A 21,413-nucleotide genomic window follows, 5' to 3' on the forward strand; every position below is an offset into this window, starting at 1 on the left:
GTTATATGTGACTATTGTGTTACAGACTTGCAGACAGCACATGTGGTTGTCCTTCGGAGATTAAGTAAAAGAAAATTGTTTTGCATGTCATCATTGCAAAGTATGCCAATAAATATTAATTTAATAGCCCCTCTCCCCCTTTTTTTTTTTTTTTACACTAATTGCCACGGTTGTTGATCTTTGTAGCACGCTCCTGCCACTTGGGGTCGGCCGACAGGAAAGAGGACACGGGGTTTAGTGAAGAAATCCTTAATTTATTCTTTGCACCCAGACACACGTGAACCAGCAGCTCTGTCCTTCCTCCCAGCAGAACCCCTGGCTGGTGTGCAGCCGCTGCTTAAATAGCCAGGCAGGGGGGAGAGATTGATTGGGCACCGGTGTGCCCAATCAGCCGAACCAGGCGCCACCTGTGTGCTGCTCCCCGCGGACCACGCCCAATCCTCCACCCTGCCACAATCTTCAGCTGCTCTGCCTGGGGGATCGAGGACTGATCAAAACTTACTTGGATGCAAATTACTTACTGTCCCTGGTTCAGTGGAATCAGCATTTATGGCATGAATGAAGTTATGCAACTTCATTTTCAATACCCTGAAGATTCCTACAACATAAGGCAGTGTCTGCTTCAGTGTCTGCTTCAACCCCAGAGTCTGAGGACTCTGGGGTTCTTTGCATCTCCAGATTAATGCACTTGATCAGATTTTAACATTATCGCACAGATGTGGCTTCCTTCAAGAGAAAGACAATCTCAAGTTTAACTAATTATGAAGGTGGTATCAATTTGACAATAAATTCATCCAGTGCGTTGAGTCAAGTTGTGCAACAACAAATATTAAGTTGAGGGTCCCACCATCTTTGTCCCAGATCATTTTTTTATTTTTTATGGTTGTTAAACCACAATTTGGGTGTCTGATTTTCATAAAAGTAACATAAAAAAACAGACGTAAAAGGTAATAATGGAAGTAGCTATGCTTAAGATGCTAAAATCTGCTCCACTTTCTTGTGGTCAAGTTCACCAAATGTGTTTTGGTTTTATTTTCAGAGCAGATGGAGGAGGAGGAACCAGCAAAGGGGAAGTGTTCACCAGTCTGTTGTGCAGGGGAGCAGTGGTGCCATTAACTTTGCTCCTGTCACAAGAGCAGCAGCTGGCTGTGGGAAAACTGAAAGGTAAAGGCATACAACTTACAAGCAAGTGGTCATGTCAGAGCTTTCCTTATTATTTACACTTGACTCTGGATTGAAACGGTGCTCATATACGGCCGATGGTCCACTGATGGCAGCTGAATTAAATTTTAACACATTTCTGTAAGTCTGTGTCCCCATAAATCTATAAATATGTGAGTCATTTCTCTACAGTCTACTTTGTAAGCTTGCATTTTGGTATTTCATGTGGGGGTGTGTGTGTGTGTGGGGGTGTGTATGTAATATATATACTTGAACATGATTCACTGTCATGTTCAAGAAACCAGTCTGATGATTCACGCTTTATGACATGGTGCGTTATTCTGCTGGAAGTAGCATCAGAAGATGGTAAACTGTGGTCATAAAGGGATGGACTTGGTCAGCAGCAACACTCAGGTAGGCTGTGACACCAAATCCTGACCCTACCATCCATAGGCGCCGGAACCGTGGGTGCTTCGGGGCCCGAGCACCCACGGAGATGGCCGAGCACCCACGGGGAGAGCAGAGTAGGGGAGACCCCATGTCAACAATCACTGATTGGCTAAAGCGGTTTTCAAATAAAGGGCGCACAGCCGCCGCCGGCTTTCCCATTCAAGTGTATACATACTGCCGCTGCGCAAGAGCGCAGGGTCTGAGTGACGCAGAGCCTGCGCGCATACACCTGTGTACACATTTGTTGCAAGTTGCTTGGCGACTGAAAAAAAGTTTTTCCGGTCTGGCGCCGTTTTCCCACTCATTTGGACGTACAGCTCGGTTTGCAAAATGCATGTGTCCCTGATTCAAAGAAAAGCCCTGGCTTTAGTTCTTCTTCTGAGGAGGAGGAGACGAGCAGCAGCAGCAAGGAGGGGATGGGTCCATGAAATCCTCATGAAGACAGGATTTGGGGGAATAAAGGCTCGTTCGGGAGCTCCATGATGGCCAGGTCAGGATGAATCATATTTTATTAAAAAACCTTTCTGAACTATGTTGTTTTTTTTTAGCTCATGTCAGTCATTTTAGCGGACCTGTAGTGCTTCAGTTTGCAAAAGTATTGACACGTGGTCTTTTCATAACCATATATTGATCAATGATTCAATTGATCCCCAGATGAGGCATGGAAATGCTATATTTTATTTTAAATTAACATTTTATCGTTAAAAGAGCAAAAGTATATCACATTTCTACCACTTTTAAACACACCAGGTGTGTCCAAATTCTGGGAGATTTCTCTCCACTTTTGTCCCTTTTTATTGATGTCCCGATAGGCCTGCAGTCTCATCCCACAGGTCCTCACAGACTCACAGCCAAGATCATTCTTTCTTCCATGTTGATCGTCTCTGATCTACAAGCTGCAACTTTTTTATCTCCCTCCACCTTCTCTCCTATTGGACACCGCCCAGATGCCGTCACAGGGCGCACGGTGAAATTAAAAAAAATTAAATTCTACTGTTGTAGATTAGAAACGATCAAGATGGAAGAAAGAATGATCTTGGTTATGAACTATAGAAAAATAGCCTCCTTTTTCCTCAGATGAACACCCGAATTTGTTTAGAATTTGATTATTATTTGTGTGTGTCTGTGTGTGTGTGCGTGCAGCGTTCATGTCCGTTACCGCTGTTAAATCTACGTTGCTGAATTGCTACACTACACTACATGACATTCAGCACCCACCAGCAAAAACATAATTCGGCGCCTATGCTACCATCCGAATGTCGCAGCAGAAATGGAGAATCATCAGACCAGGCAACCTCGGTTTCCTGTTCTTAGCTGACAGGAGTGACCCGGCGTGGTCTTCTGCTGCTGTAGCCCATCCACCTCAAGGTTCAGAGATGCTTTTCTGCAAACCACCTTTCTTCCCCATTCTGATGCTGGTTTGAACTGCAGCAGATTGTCTTGATCATGTCTACATGCCTAAATGCATTGAGTTGCTGCCATGTGATTGGCTGATTAGGAGTGTAATTGATTTGCATGCAAACACACACATGTGGGCACTGTTCCAGATTTTATTTTTAGGCACCCAGACCTGATCTGTCCCGTTTTCACAACTTGAGACAGATTTATAAAGTGTTGGCAAACTTACATCCCTCATTTAGTTGCTTATTCAGAAAACCTTTTATCATTTCAGGAATCTTCTGCTTGTGTTTTACAAAACATACTTATTTGAGATTTGAAGTAAATACATGGTTTTTGTAGCTCAATCATTGTTCATGTTACTGTTTACACTCGCTACATATTTCTTTGTCGTTTCTTGTTCTACAGAAATGCCGTTGCTTTACTATTGTTTACCTTTTTTACCTGATGATTCCTACCTTTCTCAGTTGTTACTGCATGAAGATGCGTCAGCCCAGCAGACCTAACTTACATGCACATGCAGACAGTAATGCAGCACGTGCACTGGTAGAACAAATGAACATGCTGGACCCTCACCCTTCTTTGTGAATCAGGTATTTTAAGGCTAGAAATGTCAGCTATTTCAGTTCAGTTTCTTCATGATAAAACCACTTTGTTTTCCAGTGGCATTAAGAATTTCACAAGAGTCTTCTAATCCTCTCATTGCAATGTTGTTTTTTTTCCTCCAATCAGCACGCCGGTCATAAAAAAGTGTTAGTGACGTGTGTGTTTGTCTGTGGAGCCTTCTCCGTGTGTGTGGGTGCACGTGTTTTGTGCGCATGTTTCCAGCACACTTGTCATTCCTGGAAGCTTTGCTCCTTGTGTCAAGTGCTTCAGCTTGTTTGAACTGAGCTGCGGGTCACCAGGGGCTGCTAGGGGTCAGCGAAGGGATTATTGTGATTAAGCAGCAAGTTAGCCAGAGATGATGGGACTGGACATTCATCCGTGCCAGGACTTTAAAACTCACCCTGCCTTTAAAAGACCTTTTAATGGAAGTTGATTAACCTCTTGCATGTGCCACTGGAGATGGAGACAGGGACTGATTTGTTGAGTTCAAAGAAGGAAAGAGCGATGGAAGATGATTTGACACACATGTTTGCTAATTAACCACAAGGATATTTTGAGAGTGATAGTAAGGCTGAGCCTCCTGTTTGAAAAGGGCCCCAGGCTGAATTTGTTTGGAAACTGGTAGACAAAACAGGAAAGTTACAGGAGGAGAACGTTATAACAATAGTAGGAATTCACAACGTTCCTTTTGTGGGATTTGTCTTTGAGAATTTCCCCTGCTCTCTTACTTGCCTCAGCAGGTTCATATGGACTTTGTACACTGACTGTCGGGTGATACGTTTTATCTTCATATCAGGACCCAGATGTGCTATGAGATGTCTTTGTGGTATTTTCCTTTTGAAGAACTGTATAAGGAACTGCATCGTTTCCCCACAGCTTCATGTTTTATCCCCAGATAAAAGGCCATTATATTTTATTTTACATGCATGTCTTCTCAAAATGTTTGCTTACAGCCCCCACAAGAAATATATCCATTTTTAGGGAAGTCATTCTAACAGTGAGCAGTTCTCACTTTGAAATGAGATATGTGGCATTCATAGTAGTTTAAGTAGTTTTCTGCTGTTTTTAAGTGAGTTTAAGTATTACAGTTAGTATCCAAGTATGAGAGCTTTTTAGCATAGTTTTGTTACTTGACTGTAATTGTAATTTGGATTTAGCGTCAGTTGTGTTCATATTCAGAATGCATTCATGTGTTTGTAACGGTGTGTTGGAGATTCTAAATGGACGTGACCAGCTGATGCCTCATTACAGGGAATTATTATGCGTACAACAAATGCTCTGTATTTCATGGAAGTGTTTGCTGTTGCTTACTGCCACCTCATACAGCATATCAGAACAAGGTGGGAATAAAGCTGTAATCCTGCCTTAGACTGTTACCAGGGTATGCTAGTTGATTGTATTGTAATAGCAATTGCTGGGTCAGAATAGAGTTCATATGTTTGCAGAAATATATCCTGGAAATCATTTGAAACTACAAAAGAACTTTGTGTTTTTGTTTCCAGATGTGAACAAACCATGAAGAGATCTTTTTCAGGACCTGGTGGCAAGGCGGCCCTGCGGTCCAGCAACCACAGCGTCATCCATCACGTCAGAGCCAAGTCCCTCCGTCACATCCGAAATGGAAAGGGCCCACTTAGCCAAACTCCTCCCTGCTCTCCTCTCCCTTCATCCCTGTGGCCATCTACCCTTCCTCCATCATCCTCCATCCCCGCTTCAACTGCTCAAACCACTGGTGCTTCTCCAAGTGGAGGGCAACATGACACGACCAACACGGCCCTCATCAGGTAAGATCCACAAATGAATTTTTCTTGTATCATGTGGACAAAATCCAATATGATGCTTTCAGCAGATCTACTAGTAAAAAGCACCTTACAGTCTCCTGGTAGAGTGTTCTGGTAGAGCCCTTACAGTATGATTAACACTGAAGACATTAGTTTCTTGTGAAATAGTTTTTCACCACAGTTTTGGAGTAGAATTTGAGGAAAGCACACTCTGCTACACAGCCGGAGGGCATGAATTAATGCTTGGACTCAAGCAATAATTTAACTTTTAAATATCCTCCTACTGGGACTTAATTAACCAATGAGCACATTTAATAAAGGTACTGCTTACTGAGTACACATGTTGCTGTGGAGGAAAAATGTCCTTGTAACAAACCTATTAAAATGTAAAAATAGCATCTCTTTTATTTGGGTTCCATTGACTGTTTTCTGACCTCACTTGTTTTGGTTTAGATCTTTACATTGGCTTAGAGCTCTCATCCTGTTTTGGAAATACATATATTTTGTCAGAGATTAGAAACATATCAAGATAACATAACTTCAAAAATGTGTTTTGCTTGATAAAAATTGCAAATCTTTTGTCTGCTGTTATAGATTGTATATAGGTTGTATCCAAAATTGCAAGACATTGCAATTTAGCAAGGATAAGTTTCTCAAAAGATGCATGCTAACATTGCTAAGTGATATTATTTATTAACGTTGTTGTTGATTTACAGACAAGGTGGGAACAATTTAACTGGTCATAAAATGATCAAACTTCACAAATAAACCTTTTTATTGACCGGTATATTAGAAAGCTGTTTTCAAACTTAAAGTCAGTATGGAAACAAGAGGAAACCTTCCTTCTCATTGGCTTGTTTGGACTCTGGTTTAGAAGATTTTGATGTATTGATTTACAGACTGTCACACTCTTTATTTATTAGGTTTTTTTCTCTTAGCTTTTGTTGAAAAGTAAAATTGCAGGATCGGGATTAGGATCTCTTCTGCCCGTCTGAACTTTTTTTTTTTATGTTTTAATATGTATAATATGACAAATATTTATCAACACCACATCCGACAAAATCCTGTTATACAATATTAGTATTTAAAAATGTACCAAACTGATATTTCTATGTCCAGTTTCAACACTAAATCGAAATGTTAGATTTCAAATTTGCAAATACAGATGTAAATTTTAAAGTTTAGTAATAAATGGTGGTGTGCTGTTCTGACATCATATGATGCTGATTTTTCTCACGTTTTATCATCCAAACGTCAGTTGTTGGTTTTTTTTCTTGTCCCATGTTTCTTGGGTCTTAACACTCATCTAGTAGCAGTAAGTGGTATGTTAAATGCATTAACCACAGACAAAAATGTACTTAAAATGTTAAAAAAAAAATGCTAAAGATGTGATATTTAAAGACATGCTATCAAACACGGCCCACGAAAAAAATTTAAATTAGTAAAAATGTACTACATAAAAAGTCAAAAGAGATTGTTATAATTGTAGTCATTATCAATATTAGCATGGTTATCATTATATATAAGATCTTAAACCTAAACTTGCTATGTAGTTGATTGTAAATCAAACAACAAAACATTTTGACTGCATTTGTTGAAGTAGATGTTGATTAAAATGGTCAGTCACCTTTCAGAAGCTCGATTAACGATGCCAAGCTCTGTCTTGTATGGAAGCGGCTTCGGGCTGGGCAATGAACCCCAGGTTGCAAAAAGCCAATCAACAATCCAGAGTTCTCACAGTGCTGGGCCCAAGTCAGGATAAATGGCAAGATTGTGTCGGGAAAGGCAACCAAAACAAAATCTATGCCAAATCAAATGTAGAATATGATTATCTGCTGTTACAGCCTCTAAAAGTAGTTGCTTGAAGTAGGGTTTTTTTTTTTTTTTAAGTGCTGACCGCAATGGTGTCGCTGCATGTTTTCCACCTCTGTCACTTTTTAATAAAGATATTATTCAGTAAATCGCTTTATCATTTTGCAGTTTTCATATTTTCAGGACGCAAGCCATTAAGATGAATATTGGTGCTCAGTTTGAACACAAATACTCTCTTGCTCCAAATATCATCACACAGACGTGTAGTCGGTGGCTAATAAGTCCCAACATTTCAAATTATCTGAAGCTGTCATATACCCAGTTTGTAGGTTGTTATGGCTTTCATTTTAAAAGGTGCACTATGTTTAAAGATTTTGAAAGAGCAGGCCTACCAAGACCTTCCAGAGATTTTATTTTGATTTAAAAAATAAAATGTTGTCAATGACTTTCTAGTTATGACAGTACCAGTTGGAATTGCAAAAATGAAAAGCGCAGATCAACCCAGCCCAATCATCTGCTCCCCTGTCAACCCTAGCTGTAGTTCCCAGTAACCCTCAGCCTGATTGGTCCACATCGTGTTTGTGTGTGTGGTGTGTGTGTGTTTTCCATGGCATTTCTAGGGTGGGGACACCACATCCTGAAAATAGATTTTTCCTGTTTAGTGGGTTACACACCTTGGTATTAGAGCCATGTAAACTTTGTGACAGCTGTTCCAAATTCTTTTAATCCTTCTTATATGTAGATTTTGTATTGCAAATATATGTAGGTAAACCTGTTAGCATAAAAAATTACTGGAATGCAGTTTTTCCATTTGTGTGAAGAGGGGGAAAAAAGGAAATCTGACTGACATGCACAGGAAGATGAGCAAAGTTCCCCTCTATCTTTAGAGGGAGGCCCACCGGGCCTGAAATAAAGCCTCCACTCGATGCGACTTCACACAGACAAGGACGTCATCGGGGGACAAACTGGCTTTTTAATTTATATTTTCTAAATTCTTTTAATGTAAATGTTAATATTAAGAGTAAAGATTAAGAAAGGTTTGAGGTGCATTGTACATGGGAGAATGAGGGATAATGAAAATGGATTTTGTCGCATTACTGAGGAAAATAGTCTAATTTACCAAGAAATACTATAATATAATGGCAAGCATCACTGTTATGCTTCTATTCCATTTTCTTTAAACACTCCTGCATCTAACAAGGGGTTAAAAAATGTAAATAAAAAATATACTTTATTTTTTAAATGTTATTTATCAATAATGTGTTTCCCCCTGGAAGGTGCCTGATATCAAAGTTAAGACGCATGTTTTCCTGGCATAGCGCTGCACTTTCAGAAGATGCATAACAATCATACTCATTTTACTTGTCTACAATAGAATTAGATGAGGGGGGGGGGGTTCTACATAAGACTATCAGACAACTACTGCTGTAATATGTCATATATACAGTAGGCTACTCTACTTTTGCCAGACAAACCTGTCGAATGTGAAAACATTAACAGGTTTGTGATGGACAGACTGGTCGGCAGGTAATCAAGCTTTACAGATGAGATAAAGATTTAGTATCACTGTCAAGGTTCCAAGAAACTTGTTCTACCTGCATTCAATGTTCTGTGATTTGAACACACGCTGCCCTTACGCAAGATGTGTTTTAACCCTATAATGCCAGATGTATCATATTTCATACATGAAGTTCTGAGACCTTTTGTAGCATCCCAAAAAATAATAAAATATAAAATAACTAAAGAAAAAAATACATACATTTACCTAACGTATCCATAAATAACGAAAAAAAATATTTAGAAATTGTTTTATTACAAAATATGAAGTGTTTTTGGTTCCAAGAATTTTATAATCAACACTTCAAATGAAAAGAAATTCAGGATATATTTGTGTGTGTGTTATTTCATATGTCAGGCTTTAAAGGGTTAATCCACTTCAAATGTTGAATACTGTACATGCGAAGTTGACCTGAGACGAGATCAGAAGGTTCTTGTATAACGTGTGTTTTTGATCCACTTCAGATCTTGACTACTGTATGTTGCTGGAGTGTTTCATATTCTGTATAGGGCATGTTTTATGTCAGCATGAATTCCCATCTACGTCTTTATTCAATTCAGCGATGCACTGAAATAAATCCTCATGCATGCATGTCGTCTTTGTTTTCACACAAGCTGAATGTTTCTTCAGTTAAATCAAGCTACAACCTGAGTTGCTTACATATTCTTTCTTTATTTGATTTATTTGTTTTTAGTTCCCTCATCCATTTCTTGATAAGACGGATATACTTGACTGAGACTTGGGCTTGGTAGACATCCAAGCTTTTGTGCTAGCTTTACAAAGAGACCAGTGTACTCATGGGGTATCAAAGGGGTAGGTACGTGCATGTGTGCGCCACAGTGCAGGGTAGATAGTTGGACCAGTGATTACAAAATATTTAGATGGATGATATTAACACTAGAGCGCTTCAAACGTGTATATGGACAACAATATTACTTCAACCAGTTAGAGCAATTTAGTTTTACCAAATTATAACATCAGAGCACATGAGGCTCTGCTGCCTCCAAGAAGGGTGCATACTCTTTATTCCTTTAAATTTTTAATAATTTTTTGTTTTGGGGTGGGGGGGTGACAGTGCAAACTGTTTGAGGTTCTGGTCCCAAGCATGGCCCTGGTTAGAATTAGAGCTGAGGTGTGAGATCAGGTTCCAGGGAAGGCTGTGCAAAGTGAAAGTTAATGCAATATCCTAATTTGGGTGTCTGTTTCTCGTGTGTGAGAGAAATTAATCTTGTAATCTGATCCCGCCGTGTTGTTGCTCAGCAGTATGGGAGCTACTATCACATCCTGTACTCACCTCTTACCACCTCCCTCGGGGGAAATCTGTTTGTGTACACATGTTTTATGAGCACGCTAATGGACTTGTGCCTTTGGGTTGATCATGCTTCATGTAGCAGGGAAGGATGCAAAGGGAGATCCAGATTTGTATATTTGTGAAAATGTCGATTATAAATTCATATCACCTACTGGAATATATGCTCACTGGCCACTTCATCAGCGTACCAGGGCTACCTCGGTTGGTGGCTGAGGAGTGTATATGAAGTGCAGATGTAGTGGTGTTATTGAACAGGCATGGAAAGGTACAGGATGGATGAGTGACCACACTCACAGCTTGTTAAGCAAATGAAGAGTAGACATGTTATTACAGCATAACTGACTGCTAACAGGACACATTTTATGAAAACAAGTCAGAATTATAAGACATGTTTTTCATCTGTGTTCAATGTACAGTCATTTAAAAGTGATATAATTAGAAAAACATTTTTATGGTCAATAATCACATTTACATAAATGGTGGAAATCGGTTTTGTGTGCGACAAACAGTGCTGAATTTACTGTAAAAACATTTGCAAAATTGGTTTGTTCTTTAAACCCCTAACAAAATTAATTCACACGGTCGTTCATTTGTGAAATAAAGGCATCCCTGGTAAAATTAAAACATACAATTATTGTAATAAAGTATGCATTTCTAAAAGACCAGACAGAGGTTACACAACCGTAAAAAGACGAGGCAGGACGAACAACAAACCAACAAACAAAAACAAATAGAAGGAGATGGTGTGTAAGTGGCTACGTAAGCGGGTGTAAAGTCTTGGTAATTTAATCATATTAATGGTAAAATGTTATATCATAGGCAACACTAAAATACCTTCTACTTCTTTGAACGCATATAAACATCTCTCCTCATCTTTCCTGTTGTTCCTTTGACAAAAACAAACGAGCTGGGTTGATTTCACATTCACGTGGGATATGTTATGGCTTTAGTTTATGAAGAAATTATACTGTATCATCATCACTCCACCTTCCATTTATTTACCAGTTTGGATTTTGTCAAATGTGCTGGAATCTTTTGTTTGCTTTGTTTTTTTATGGTTGCCTTGATACTATCTACACCAATCAGTCTGAATCATTCATGATACTGATCCAGGTTCCCAGCGATCCCCAGCTGTTACATACAGCATCTTTAAACCACATTACATGTTAATTATGTGAAGGATAATGTTCCCAGGGTCACATATGAGTGGAAAAAGAAATACACACGCACACAACCAAGAAAACCTCCCTTCCTTTTCAGGAACATGGACAGCAAGGGGGAATTACCTCGTCTTACCTTGTCTAAGTAATTGTCGTCATATTAACAAATAGAGTATAACAATAAAAAACCGCTGTATATGTTTAAATGCCAACCTTTTTCTGATTTGAGTTTTTGACATGGTGCATCCATTTCATCAACCGATTCCATTATAAAACTGAATTCCTCATTTTAGCTGAGTACACTTAGTTATTTGAAAACACATTTTTGCAGTCTTTTAAAACCCGTTTTTAATCTCTTTGTTGTTTTTTTTATAACAAGTAATCTAACTGTGCAGTTAGTGCAACTCGGTGTCATTGTCATTAAGTTTGTTGTTCCAAATGTTTTTGTTTTTGTGGCTGTTCCACTGCACCTCATTTTTATGTCCAAACAGGTTTTACAAGTTCAGAACTTTGTGTTCCTTCAGTCACAGAGAACATTTATGTAATATATTAGTTATCGCATGAGTGAAGTCATGAAATTGGATATGTGATTAAATTTTAATCAGACTAGTATGGAAAACCCAAAGATTATGACCAGATTTCTGGTAACACCTGAGTTCCAGTTAAGCTTGGACTGAAAAGGGTTCAGCCTCGGAGCAGCAGCAAAAAATACTGTAAGTGAATTTTACCACACCTACTATTTATGTAGAAAGGTGGACTGACATGTAAAAATGAGTGAGCCATGAAGGGACCACACCCCACTGTGTTTTGAGAGCTGAATGGAAAGGGTTGCCTCTCGTGTCTACAGTCGAGGAGGGGAATAAAATAGATGGAGTGTGAAGTACTCTTCATTTTTCTTCAAGTGTGACAAAGAATCTGTCATCCCCCATTGAAAACTAGAAAGAGCACTGCTTTTGTGGTAGCACCTAGAAACATGTCACAGGTTGTTGCTTATCCTCAGAATGGCGGGGTTTGGTTTCAGTGCCAGTTACCTCGGTGAATGGAAAAGGTCAGAATTAATGGCTATTATGCCAACACCTTAGAGGGTATAAACATTAGAGGAAATGGAGCCCAGATAAAGAGACAACTCATCATCTAAGTATGGTGCAAAAGAATAGTGTTTTGGACAAAGCTCTTCATTTGTGTATCAGTTTTTATTGAAAGTAAAAATCATCATTCTCATTTTAGTTCCTTTTTTTAACTTATCAGCAGCAAACGTTTGACTGGTGTATAACCAAGGCTATGGGACCTGCTTAGACCTGAGCGCTACCGAGGATCATGTTAAGCAGATATTCTGGTGATTAATTTACTTGGACATAGTCCGCCCCCCCAATTTTTCTTGAATTTTTAACAGAAGAATAAAGTAAAGCTGTTGGCAAAGCTCATTATTGAGCTCCCCACAGCCCTGAGCTTCAGCACAGACGAGACTTGGCTCTCGATACAAAAGCTGAAATAAAACAAGTTTCTGTTACAGTATGCAGCTGTTAAAACCAGAATCATCAGGTCTTGTGTGTGCATTAAATAAGTTATCAGCTTTTCTTCTAGTCCTTTTTGTGTTTTTATTTACCAGGTATGTACTTAGAAGACCTTGTCCTGTCTTTTAAAGCTGCAGTTTAACAGATTTTTTTTCTTTCTAGATAAACATAACACAAAATGAAGCTTCTGCTTTTATTTGGCATTGACCGAAGTCAGGGAATTGGTGCAGTACGCCAGCAACTCTGAACCTTCACAATTTTAACCTGGAATGCTTTTACAGCTCAGTCCAAAAAAAGATAGATTAAAGGAGACCTATTATGGCATTTAATGTATATTTTAAACAGGCCTTGAATGTCTTAAAAACAATCTAAAGCTTGTTTTTTCTACATAAATCAGAAATCCAGCCTGTGGGCCCTGTCTCTAGTTTTACTGCTTCTAACCCCTTTTTCTGTGCTGGAGGGGGGGGTATGATAATGAGGCTCTGTGCTGATTGGCTCCCTGAATGACGTGTAGCAGGGGAGGAGAATAAACGTCGCTCCGCCAGAGCAGCCCGAGCCTGTAAATAAATTACAACACTGAATTTTCACAAATGGCAACTTTATTGTTAAAAAAATAAAATATGAGTTGTATATAAATAACATTTATGCACTATTTAAGCCGGATCTGCCCGGCGGATGCTGAACGCTGGCCCCGGAGCCACGCCCGGCGTGGCTCCGGGGCACATCGCCCGTTACCGGGGATCAAACCGACAGATTTCGATGAAAATCTCGGAGGGTGAAGCTGATCCAGCCTGGGACGTACCCCAGAAATCCCTGCTCCCAAAGCGGCTGGGAACCTGGACAATTTAGTCGGACGGACCGCGCTTTGGGAACCAGAAAGTAAGCTGGAGCAGCGCGCATCACCGCGGCTTTAACCGGGGAATATGACCGGTTCCGACCGGCCGGGACCGCAGGAACCGGCCTGGACTAGTAGCAGGGACTCCAGCGGAATTTCAGCCGGATCTGCCCGGCGGATGCTGCGCGACGGGCGCCGCAACCCCACGGCGGGCGCACAGATCGGCTCTGGGGCGCATCCGCGGCGCATCGCCCGTTACCGGTGATCAAACCGACAGATTTGGCTGAAAATCTTTGAGGGTGAAGCTGGTCCGACCTGGGACAGATCCCCGAGGACCCAGCTCCCAAACCACCCGGGAACCTGGATGATTTAACCCGGATCCGCGGCGCCGCGTCCGACTGGCTGAAGGAAGCGCCGCTCCAGCAGCAGAGAGAGCTGGTTGTGGGCGTGGTTTCAGCAGCGGAGGCTGAACCTATGGAAATGAGCGCCTATGGTGACGTCACCATAGGCGCAGATTCAGAATGGCTCAAAAAAAGGTCACGTGACACTGGGGGACTCTGTAAGGTGGGGGTCAGAGACCTTGCAGAATTTCATGGTATTTTGTCTCCCCTGTATTGGCAGGGTGAGGGAGGACCACTTTATATATGTTAAAACAAGAAAAAACGTGTTTTTCATAATAGGTCCCCTTTAAAGTCTGACTTTTTACATCTCATTGATCCACATTTAGCTTTGATTGTGGCGTGAATTTGCTGTGGCATCGTTTGATGAGCTTATATAATGTCCTAACAGTTTTTCCCTCCAGGGATGGATGGATGTATGTAGCTAGCGAGCTAGCTATGAGTTGGAGGTTGTATGGGCAGAAGAAGCAAGCTTGTTATGATTTGTACATTACTCATATTTCAACAAGTAGCAAATCCAGTGAAGAAGTGAACAGAGATTGTATTTTGGTACCACTACAAGTGGCTGCAGACATCCACTCCGCCTGTGCTTACCCTGATCTGCACTTCTCTTGTTTTAAATAAACTGTCATGCTGCAGTTCTTTAGTGACTTGCCACTACTTCCTATATCCCATACCTCAGATTGTATCTGATACCTGCTATCTTATTGTGAACACCTGCTGAGGACAGGATGAGGGAGATGCTGCTGTAAAGCTTGGCGGTGTATGACTGGGTCCTTTGTCTCTGCTTGAGAAAGGCACGACTTGTCACTGACTTGTCAAATGGATATACGTTAGCTAACTTAGCAGACAGGTAAGGAAGGGAAGTTTTGACAAAACATCAAGAAGATATAGTCGTGAGTGGTCCTCGTCACTGAGGACCATCAAAGAAAGGATTTTTTTTCTTCTTCTTTTAAAGAGGAACCCCCAGTAACACGACCCTGCGCTTCCTTATCTTCCTCTACCCTCTTCCTGTCACTTTTGTTTTGAGTTCAGCCCTCAGCTTGAGCCATTGTCTTTTCACTCCTACAGTATGTTCAGTATGTCGGGACTTTAGTTTGGCAGTGTTTTTAACCAATGTTGGTTTCTGATTTCATTGTTGAATTTTACATGTTATTACATAGACAGACGGGACAGGCTTGACAAGTTAATATCAGGTTGATATCGGGGAAACTGTGTGAAGTTTTCATTCACATACACTATCGGGTCTGGTTTTATACATTTAAGGCAGTTTTTCTTGTCTTTTTGATCACTTTTTTCTCTAACCAGCACAATTCACTTAATAAGACAAGTGACCATGGGAGGGAAAAAGATTTTATTTTTACTGCTTTGCATTTTTCACTGCTTCCATCGTTTTTAACAAACTTAGGGTGTAGGCTTTTGAAAAGTCCCACAGCTGCAGTTAGGATGGAGTTACTTATTTATTCAAGCCCAACAATGTATTACGCCAAAAACAATAGTTTTGAATGTTTTGTTGAATAGTTTTTTGCAGCTTTGCATTTTTCTTAGGTACGTGAGACTGAATTACAGCCTCACAGACTGCATCACTTTAGTCTTCACTGTTCAGATAAATCAAACACTTGGTATTCAACATTTGTATGGGACATTTTAGTCTATAAAAAATGTAATGGACTTTGGTCTCCAGCTAAGTCGATGATGAAAGAAGTCAATATGGTGCATGATGGATAACTCTTGGTTGGTCCACGGTACTACACTGCATTTAAACAGCCACCTCAGGAGTGAGCTGGCCCTTGGTCTCGGGTGTCTGTTTGCTCTGAGGTCAGTCAAGGCAGAAAGAGCTGAGTAACCGAGTCCATTCTCTTGGTCACAGCTTAGAAAATGGTTTTACTGGTGCAGCACATTAGTGTTTCCAGCCTCCTGCATCGCCCTGCAGTGTAATTGAATATAAATTATTTACAGTGTAACTGCAGGAGTAGAGAGGTAATCTTCTCAAGCTTTATCAACATCAACATGATGTCTTTGTATTCATGAAGCTACACATACAGTCTGGGTTGTGTGTTTGCTGCAGGTATGTTTTGTTGTTGTTTTATATTTATAGTTGTGTGCACATTTTGTCAAACAGCCTCACAGTAACTGAAGCAACCTGAGCTTGGTTCACCTGAACCTGACTGATGCTCTCTTAGATAACACTTTCCCACACACATGCACACACACACGAGCACACCATAGACTGTACATGGCCGACTCAGCAAGTGTGTGTGCGTATAAGGAAAAGCCTCGCCTTACTGTTGTCCAGGCATGTCTGGATTAACTCCCTCCCCACGGGGGTGTGGGCTCAACTTGACACCCTCCATAAATGTTGTAGCACTTCTATCATTTCATCTTGTGAGTGGAAACTGCATTCGCTGCAGAGATGCTACGATCATTCAGATGCTGTTTGCCTGATCTGCCCTGACCAGTAACGGCCCATACTGGTGACTGATATCGGCCCATACTGGTGACTGATATCGGCCCATACTGGTGACTGATATCGGCCCATACTGGTGACTGATATCGGCCCATACTGGTGACTGATATCGGCTATTTCTCTCTACTGGCTATTTCTTTCGTTCAGCATACATATTATATTCCCAGCGATGACAAAGTCTAATTTTACTTATTAACGTATTTATTTTGGGGCCTCACTCGTGACACGACAAATTTATCAGCTTAGAGAATACTGAGAAATCCTACATTTTAATAACCACATAATGACAGTCCCTGGTGAGCATGATGAGGTTGTGTTTTTTTGTCAAAAACTTAACTCATTGAGTATCCAAAACAATTGAGTTGACAAAGTTGATCCAACACTTCAAACAGCATCACTCTGCTGAGCATTGTCACTGTTGAGGGCTAAGAGGCTAAAAGCAAAACCAGTGAAGGTCACAGGCTTTCCTGGGCCTCATTCTCAAGTTAACGTATGTAGTTAATAACGGTTATAAGACATAAAAGGTAATATCTAGGTTTCCTATTTAAATAGGAAACCTAGTTAATCTTGCTGTTAGTTGATAAGATTGCTGTCAGCTCGCTCTTAATTTCATACTCTATTTCAAACATTTCTTTGGTACCAGTCTACACATCTAACACTGAGTAGTAAGAGATGTAAGATTTTCCTAAATTGTTCCTCTTCCTTCTACATTTAAGATGTTATTAAAACTCTGCTACTCGTCACATAAAAACACATTGAAACTGCTACTGTAGGTGCTTGTCGTCTTTTTTTTACTCTTTTACTCTACTTTACACTAAGTTTCCCATTTAAAAAATACAGTTTTAATGATTTAATCTTAAATAAAAGACATTTCTGTACCATCTTTCCAATAATTGTCAACTTTTATAAAACAGTTTTTTATCCATGTTGTTCTGGAGCCAGTGATCCGCTGGGTTATTCTTTCTCACTTAACAGTGCTTGTATATGTGAGTCTTCTCTCTTCATTGCCTACTTTGGGTAACATGATGTGGAAAAATGACATATTCCCTTGTAATGCTGACCACACCAGCTTCATTTATCTCTGAAAGCCAAGGATCTCCCCACTGACTAGAGTTACCTGCTCATGGAGGCAAAACCTGGTTCACCGGCAGTTTTCCACTTTTGATTTTAGCAGAAACTGAGTGAATTATTTGGCCCTAACAATATCAGATACTTATTGTCCATATGAATACTTTGGATGACTTTGCTTTGAGTTCAAGTTTCTCCTGTTATGAACTTCAGAGTTATTTTTGACCCAAGTTTGGCTTATAATCTACATATAAAACAGTTCTCTAAAGTGACTGCATTTCATCTGCATATTATTACCTAAAACAGCATCATCCTATCCCAAAAAGATGTGGAAAACTGGTCCATGTGTGGTCCCCCCTCGCTTTTACTCTAGAGGGTTGTAGTATTTATAGGAAGAATTGAGTGGATGTAAAGTCAGACATACTTGTTCCCTTTTGTGTCCTGGAACTGGTGTCTGAGTACAATGACCATAGTGTCTATTCTTCCACTGAGTTACGTCTCTGACTGGTAGAAGAGCCAGACTGAGTGTTGGTCACAGTGAAAGGCTTTTTAGCAGCAGGTTGATTCTGTCTCCAAACTCATGCAGCTAAAGCCACCGTGGCCAACCCGCTCAGGATAATCACTCCTCACACACTGAAACACATTCTCAGCTGAGCAGACGGACTCAAACTCACAAAGGCCGTCTTTACATTTTAATCCAAGAAACAAAAGTGTTGTTCATGGTATGGCAGGCTGGGTTATGAGTTGTTGACAGGGCAGAGACCCCCCCCCCCCAACAGAGACTGTTACAAGTGTATGTGACTCCACATTGTTTTAGGAGTTTTGGAGTAGTTCCAGGTTGCACTGTAGGATATCTATGCAAATGTTTGTAGTTGAGAATTTTAGTTGTATTTGGCAGGAAAAACGCCATTTGAGCTCTTGAGAAAATGTCTTGGTGTCCTTCCAGAGCAGTATGGTGCCATTGAGATGTAAATAATGTCTGAAACAGATGCAGGAAATGGAAAACAATTAAATCCACTCTTTGGAAGTTTTGAGAACTAGAACAAGGAAGTAACACAAAATAAGTAGCACTGCATTACTCAGTTTACCTGCAATATGTCAACAAGCCAAGAGGTCTTCTCCTCATCCACCCAAAGGATGCAGCAAACATGGTTTCCAGTTCAAATTACTTAGCATTCACATAACAGAACAGTGTCCAACTTTCCTACAGTCCTCTACCGTCATGTGAAGAAGAACCCCTTTTTCACTCCTAGGACTTTACCAGTTAAAGCAGCATGTTCATGCTAAAATATCACTTTCATTTGAAAGAAAATGTGCTTACTTTCATGGTCCGTTGTCTTCGTATTGGGGTCTTTGGGGAAAAAAATGAATTAAATCAGATAAATGATGACACATGCCTGACAAAAGCACCAACATCCAGGTACGAAAGCCTCTTCAGCATGAAGCAACGAAGGAACGCCTTCAAACCTCAATGAAGTAGAGCAACATTTTAAACAGGTGGCCAGATTTCCTCCACATCATACAAGAAAAGAAAATATGTTAAGTTGCTGCTGCTAAATGTGGTTATGAAAGCTACTGAATTATGTCCTGTACATGATTATATTATGAATAATCTGAGTTATGAAAGGTTCCACCAATTAACTTTTTTAAGCATGATATAACTTTTCCATTTATGTATCCACCATCTTTAAAGGTATTGTGACATCATTTTTAACATGCTTTTAACACTATTAAAAGTCTTGGCCAACATCCCTCAAATGTGTCTAAAAGAGTGTAACAAGAAAAACTTCACTGTAGTACTCTTTTCCTGGCTTTTTATTACAGTGTTTTTTTGCCCCGTGAAAAATGCTTCCTTTCCCCCCTTTCCTGTCAATCATTGCTCCGCTCCTCCTCCAAACCTCCTCCTCCTCCAGCCATACGCTCACAGCGGCGTCGGAGAGTTATGCCGCGTTCCATTTGTCTTCGGAAGTGGGGATTTACTAGTTCCCAGTCGGAATTTTCAACTGAAACGCCCCTCGAAGTGGGATTTCCCACTGGGAAAGTGGGAGAAGCTTCACCACCCCCGAGTTACCATTCAAAGATGGCTGCTATTCCCAGTTCCCAGTTCCGATTTCCGAGGTAAATGGAACGCGGCATTAAGCCGAGAGCGACAGGCGAAGCATGCACGGAAAAGCAGGAGGGCGAACCACAGCAAACAATCATAAAAATAAAGGCATGCAAGCAGCACTGTCCCCTTATCTTAAGTCCAGTCAGTGGCCGCAGGTCTTCTTAGCAGTTTTCCTCCGGTGATTAGAACAAAAGAGGCTCTAAACAGCTCCTTGTTAAGCCTCATTTATGGTTCCGCGTTAAATCGACGCAGAGCCTACGCCGTAGGGTTCAGCGTATGGTGCGCGTCGCCGCGTAACCTTACGCCGTAGGCTCTGCGTCGGTGTAACGCGGAACCATAAATCAGCCTTTATGGTGCGCTGGAGAGGAGCGGAGGCAGGGAGCTGGGTGGAGGGGGCGGTGATTTAGCGGATCGTTACGTAACGATCCGCCACCAAACCAGATGAGCCGTTTTTGCACAGTTATGCGGATCCCAGAAAGCACACAATACACTGAATGTTAAAAGTTTGTTGTTTTTTGGGTGTAATTGATGTCAAGACACCCAACAAAACACAAAAAATCAAGAAAAATGTGTTTTTCATGTCACAATCCCTTTAAGCATTTTTAATTCTGAATTAATGTTGGACCAGTTGAAAGGAATCATAGGCATAACTGGTCAAATATAATTGTTAATTGCTTTGGTAGAGGATGGCAATGCCCAGGACTGTCACTTAGGTAGAAGCACTGGGTGATAAAATGGGAAAAAAATCGGGATAAAAATATATAATTGTTAAAGCCCGTCTTGTTTTTTCAGAAAAATGTAATTTTTAGTTATTTTCCTTTTCTTTTTTTCTTCTTTCAGAGAGTTATCATGCAGACATCAGACCAGTGTGCCCTTCAGGAACATCAGAGAGTCGAAGCTGATCTGACGCCGATGAACGGAGAGGAATGTAATATAACTGTGAACTTTCTTACCTAAATGTTGTTGTGCTGTAAAGCGAGACAAGAAAGTCTTTGTTTTTAAATTGTGTATTACATGTTGTCTTATGTTAACACACACACTCATGTGTGTTAAGTCCACAACTGTTTTTTAACTGATGTTTCTAATTGATTCATAAAGAATGAAGACTTTTTTAAGTTATTTTAGATAATTGACACAAATAAAATATTGATGTTTCTAGTGGTTTGTTATTGATTCAAAGCCGTTGCTTTTTTTAGGAATGTTGTGCTTTAGGCGTGTGCGTGATGCATGTCTACACAAACAAATCACACCATGCAGTTATCTTCCGTCACCGTAGGAACTTCCTCAGAGCTGCAGTACACAGCACTTGTCACGGACTGTTTGTGTTAATAACACAAGGTTGTTTTAATTGTGTTGTTTTGGGTTTATCCTGGAGCAGTCGGCCTCCAGATGAAAACTGGCTTTTTCCAGTTCAGTTGTGTCTCGGCTGACTCAGTCTGTAAGGTTTCAGTAATGACGGTTTTATGCAAATGGTTTCAAAGTAGGGGACAGAAGAGCTTAGTTTACTGACCAACTATTGAAAAATGTGACAACCTTTTGGGGGGAAAACACACACAAGCTTAAGTTTCTGTTCTGTTATAAACAGGGTTTCTGTAATTGAAACATTTTGAGTCAAAAATGGAACATTTTAAAGCAGCACAACGTAACTTCCAGCTTTCCTGAGTTTGGCGGCATCTTTTGGACAAAAGCGGTAGTGCTTTACCAGAAAGAACTCTACGTTTCCCATGAGCACCAGCGCGTACTGCCGGAAAGATCCTGTCCCGTCGTGTGCATTTGTTTTGATAGT

At 40.5% G+C, this 21,413-nt stretch overlaps 1 protein-coding gene across 2 annotated transcripts in view; it reads left to right on the plus strand.

The window, feature by feature from the left end:
* The window catches only part of si:ch211-266k8.4 (growth hormone-regulated TBC protein 1-A), a 71,457-nt gene extending 50,695 nt beyond the window's left edge, over positions 1-20,762 (plus strand). Inside the window, exons 13-15 of one of the 2 annotated variants that reach the window (XM_061722514.1) lie at positions 1,040-1,164; positions 5,118-5,399; positions 20,468-20,762. In XM_061722514.1, coding sequence (XP_061578498.1) covers positions 1,040-1,164; positions 5,118-5,399; positions 20,468-20,534 — 474 coding nt within the window. In that variant the 3' untranslated portion in view covers positions 20,535-20,762. Of the gene's footprint in view, positions 1-1,039; positions 1,165-5,117; positions 5,400-20,467 lie in introns of those variants that run through there. The other variant, XM_061722515.1, reaches the window with a different exon arrangement.
* Positions 20,763-21,413: the final 651 nt, after the last annotated feature.

This window comes from Cololabis saira, chromosome 5, assembly GCF_033807715.1.
Source record: "Cololabis saira isolate AMF1-May2022 chromosome 5, fColSai1.1, whole genome shotgun sequence".
Lineage (NCBI taxonomy): Eukaryota > Metazoa > Chordata > Actinopteri > Beloniformes > Belonidae > Cololabis > Cololabis saira.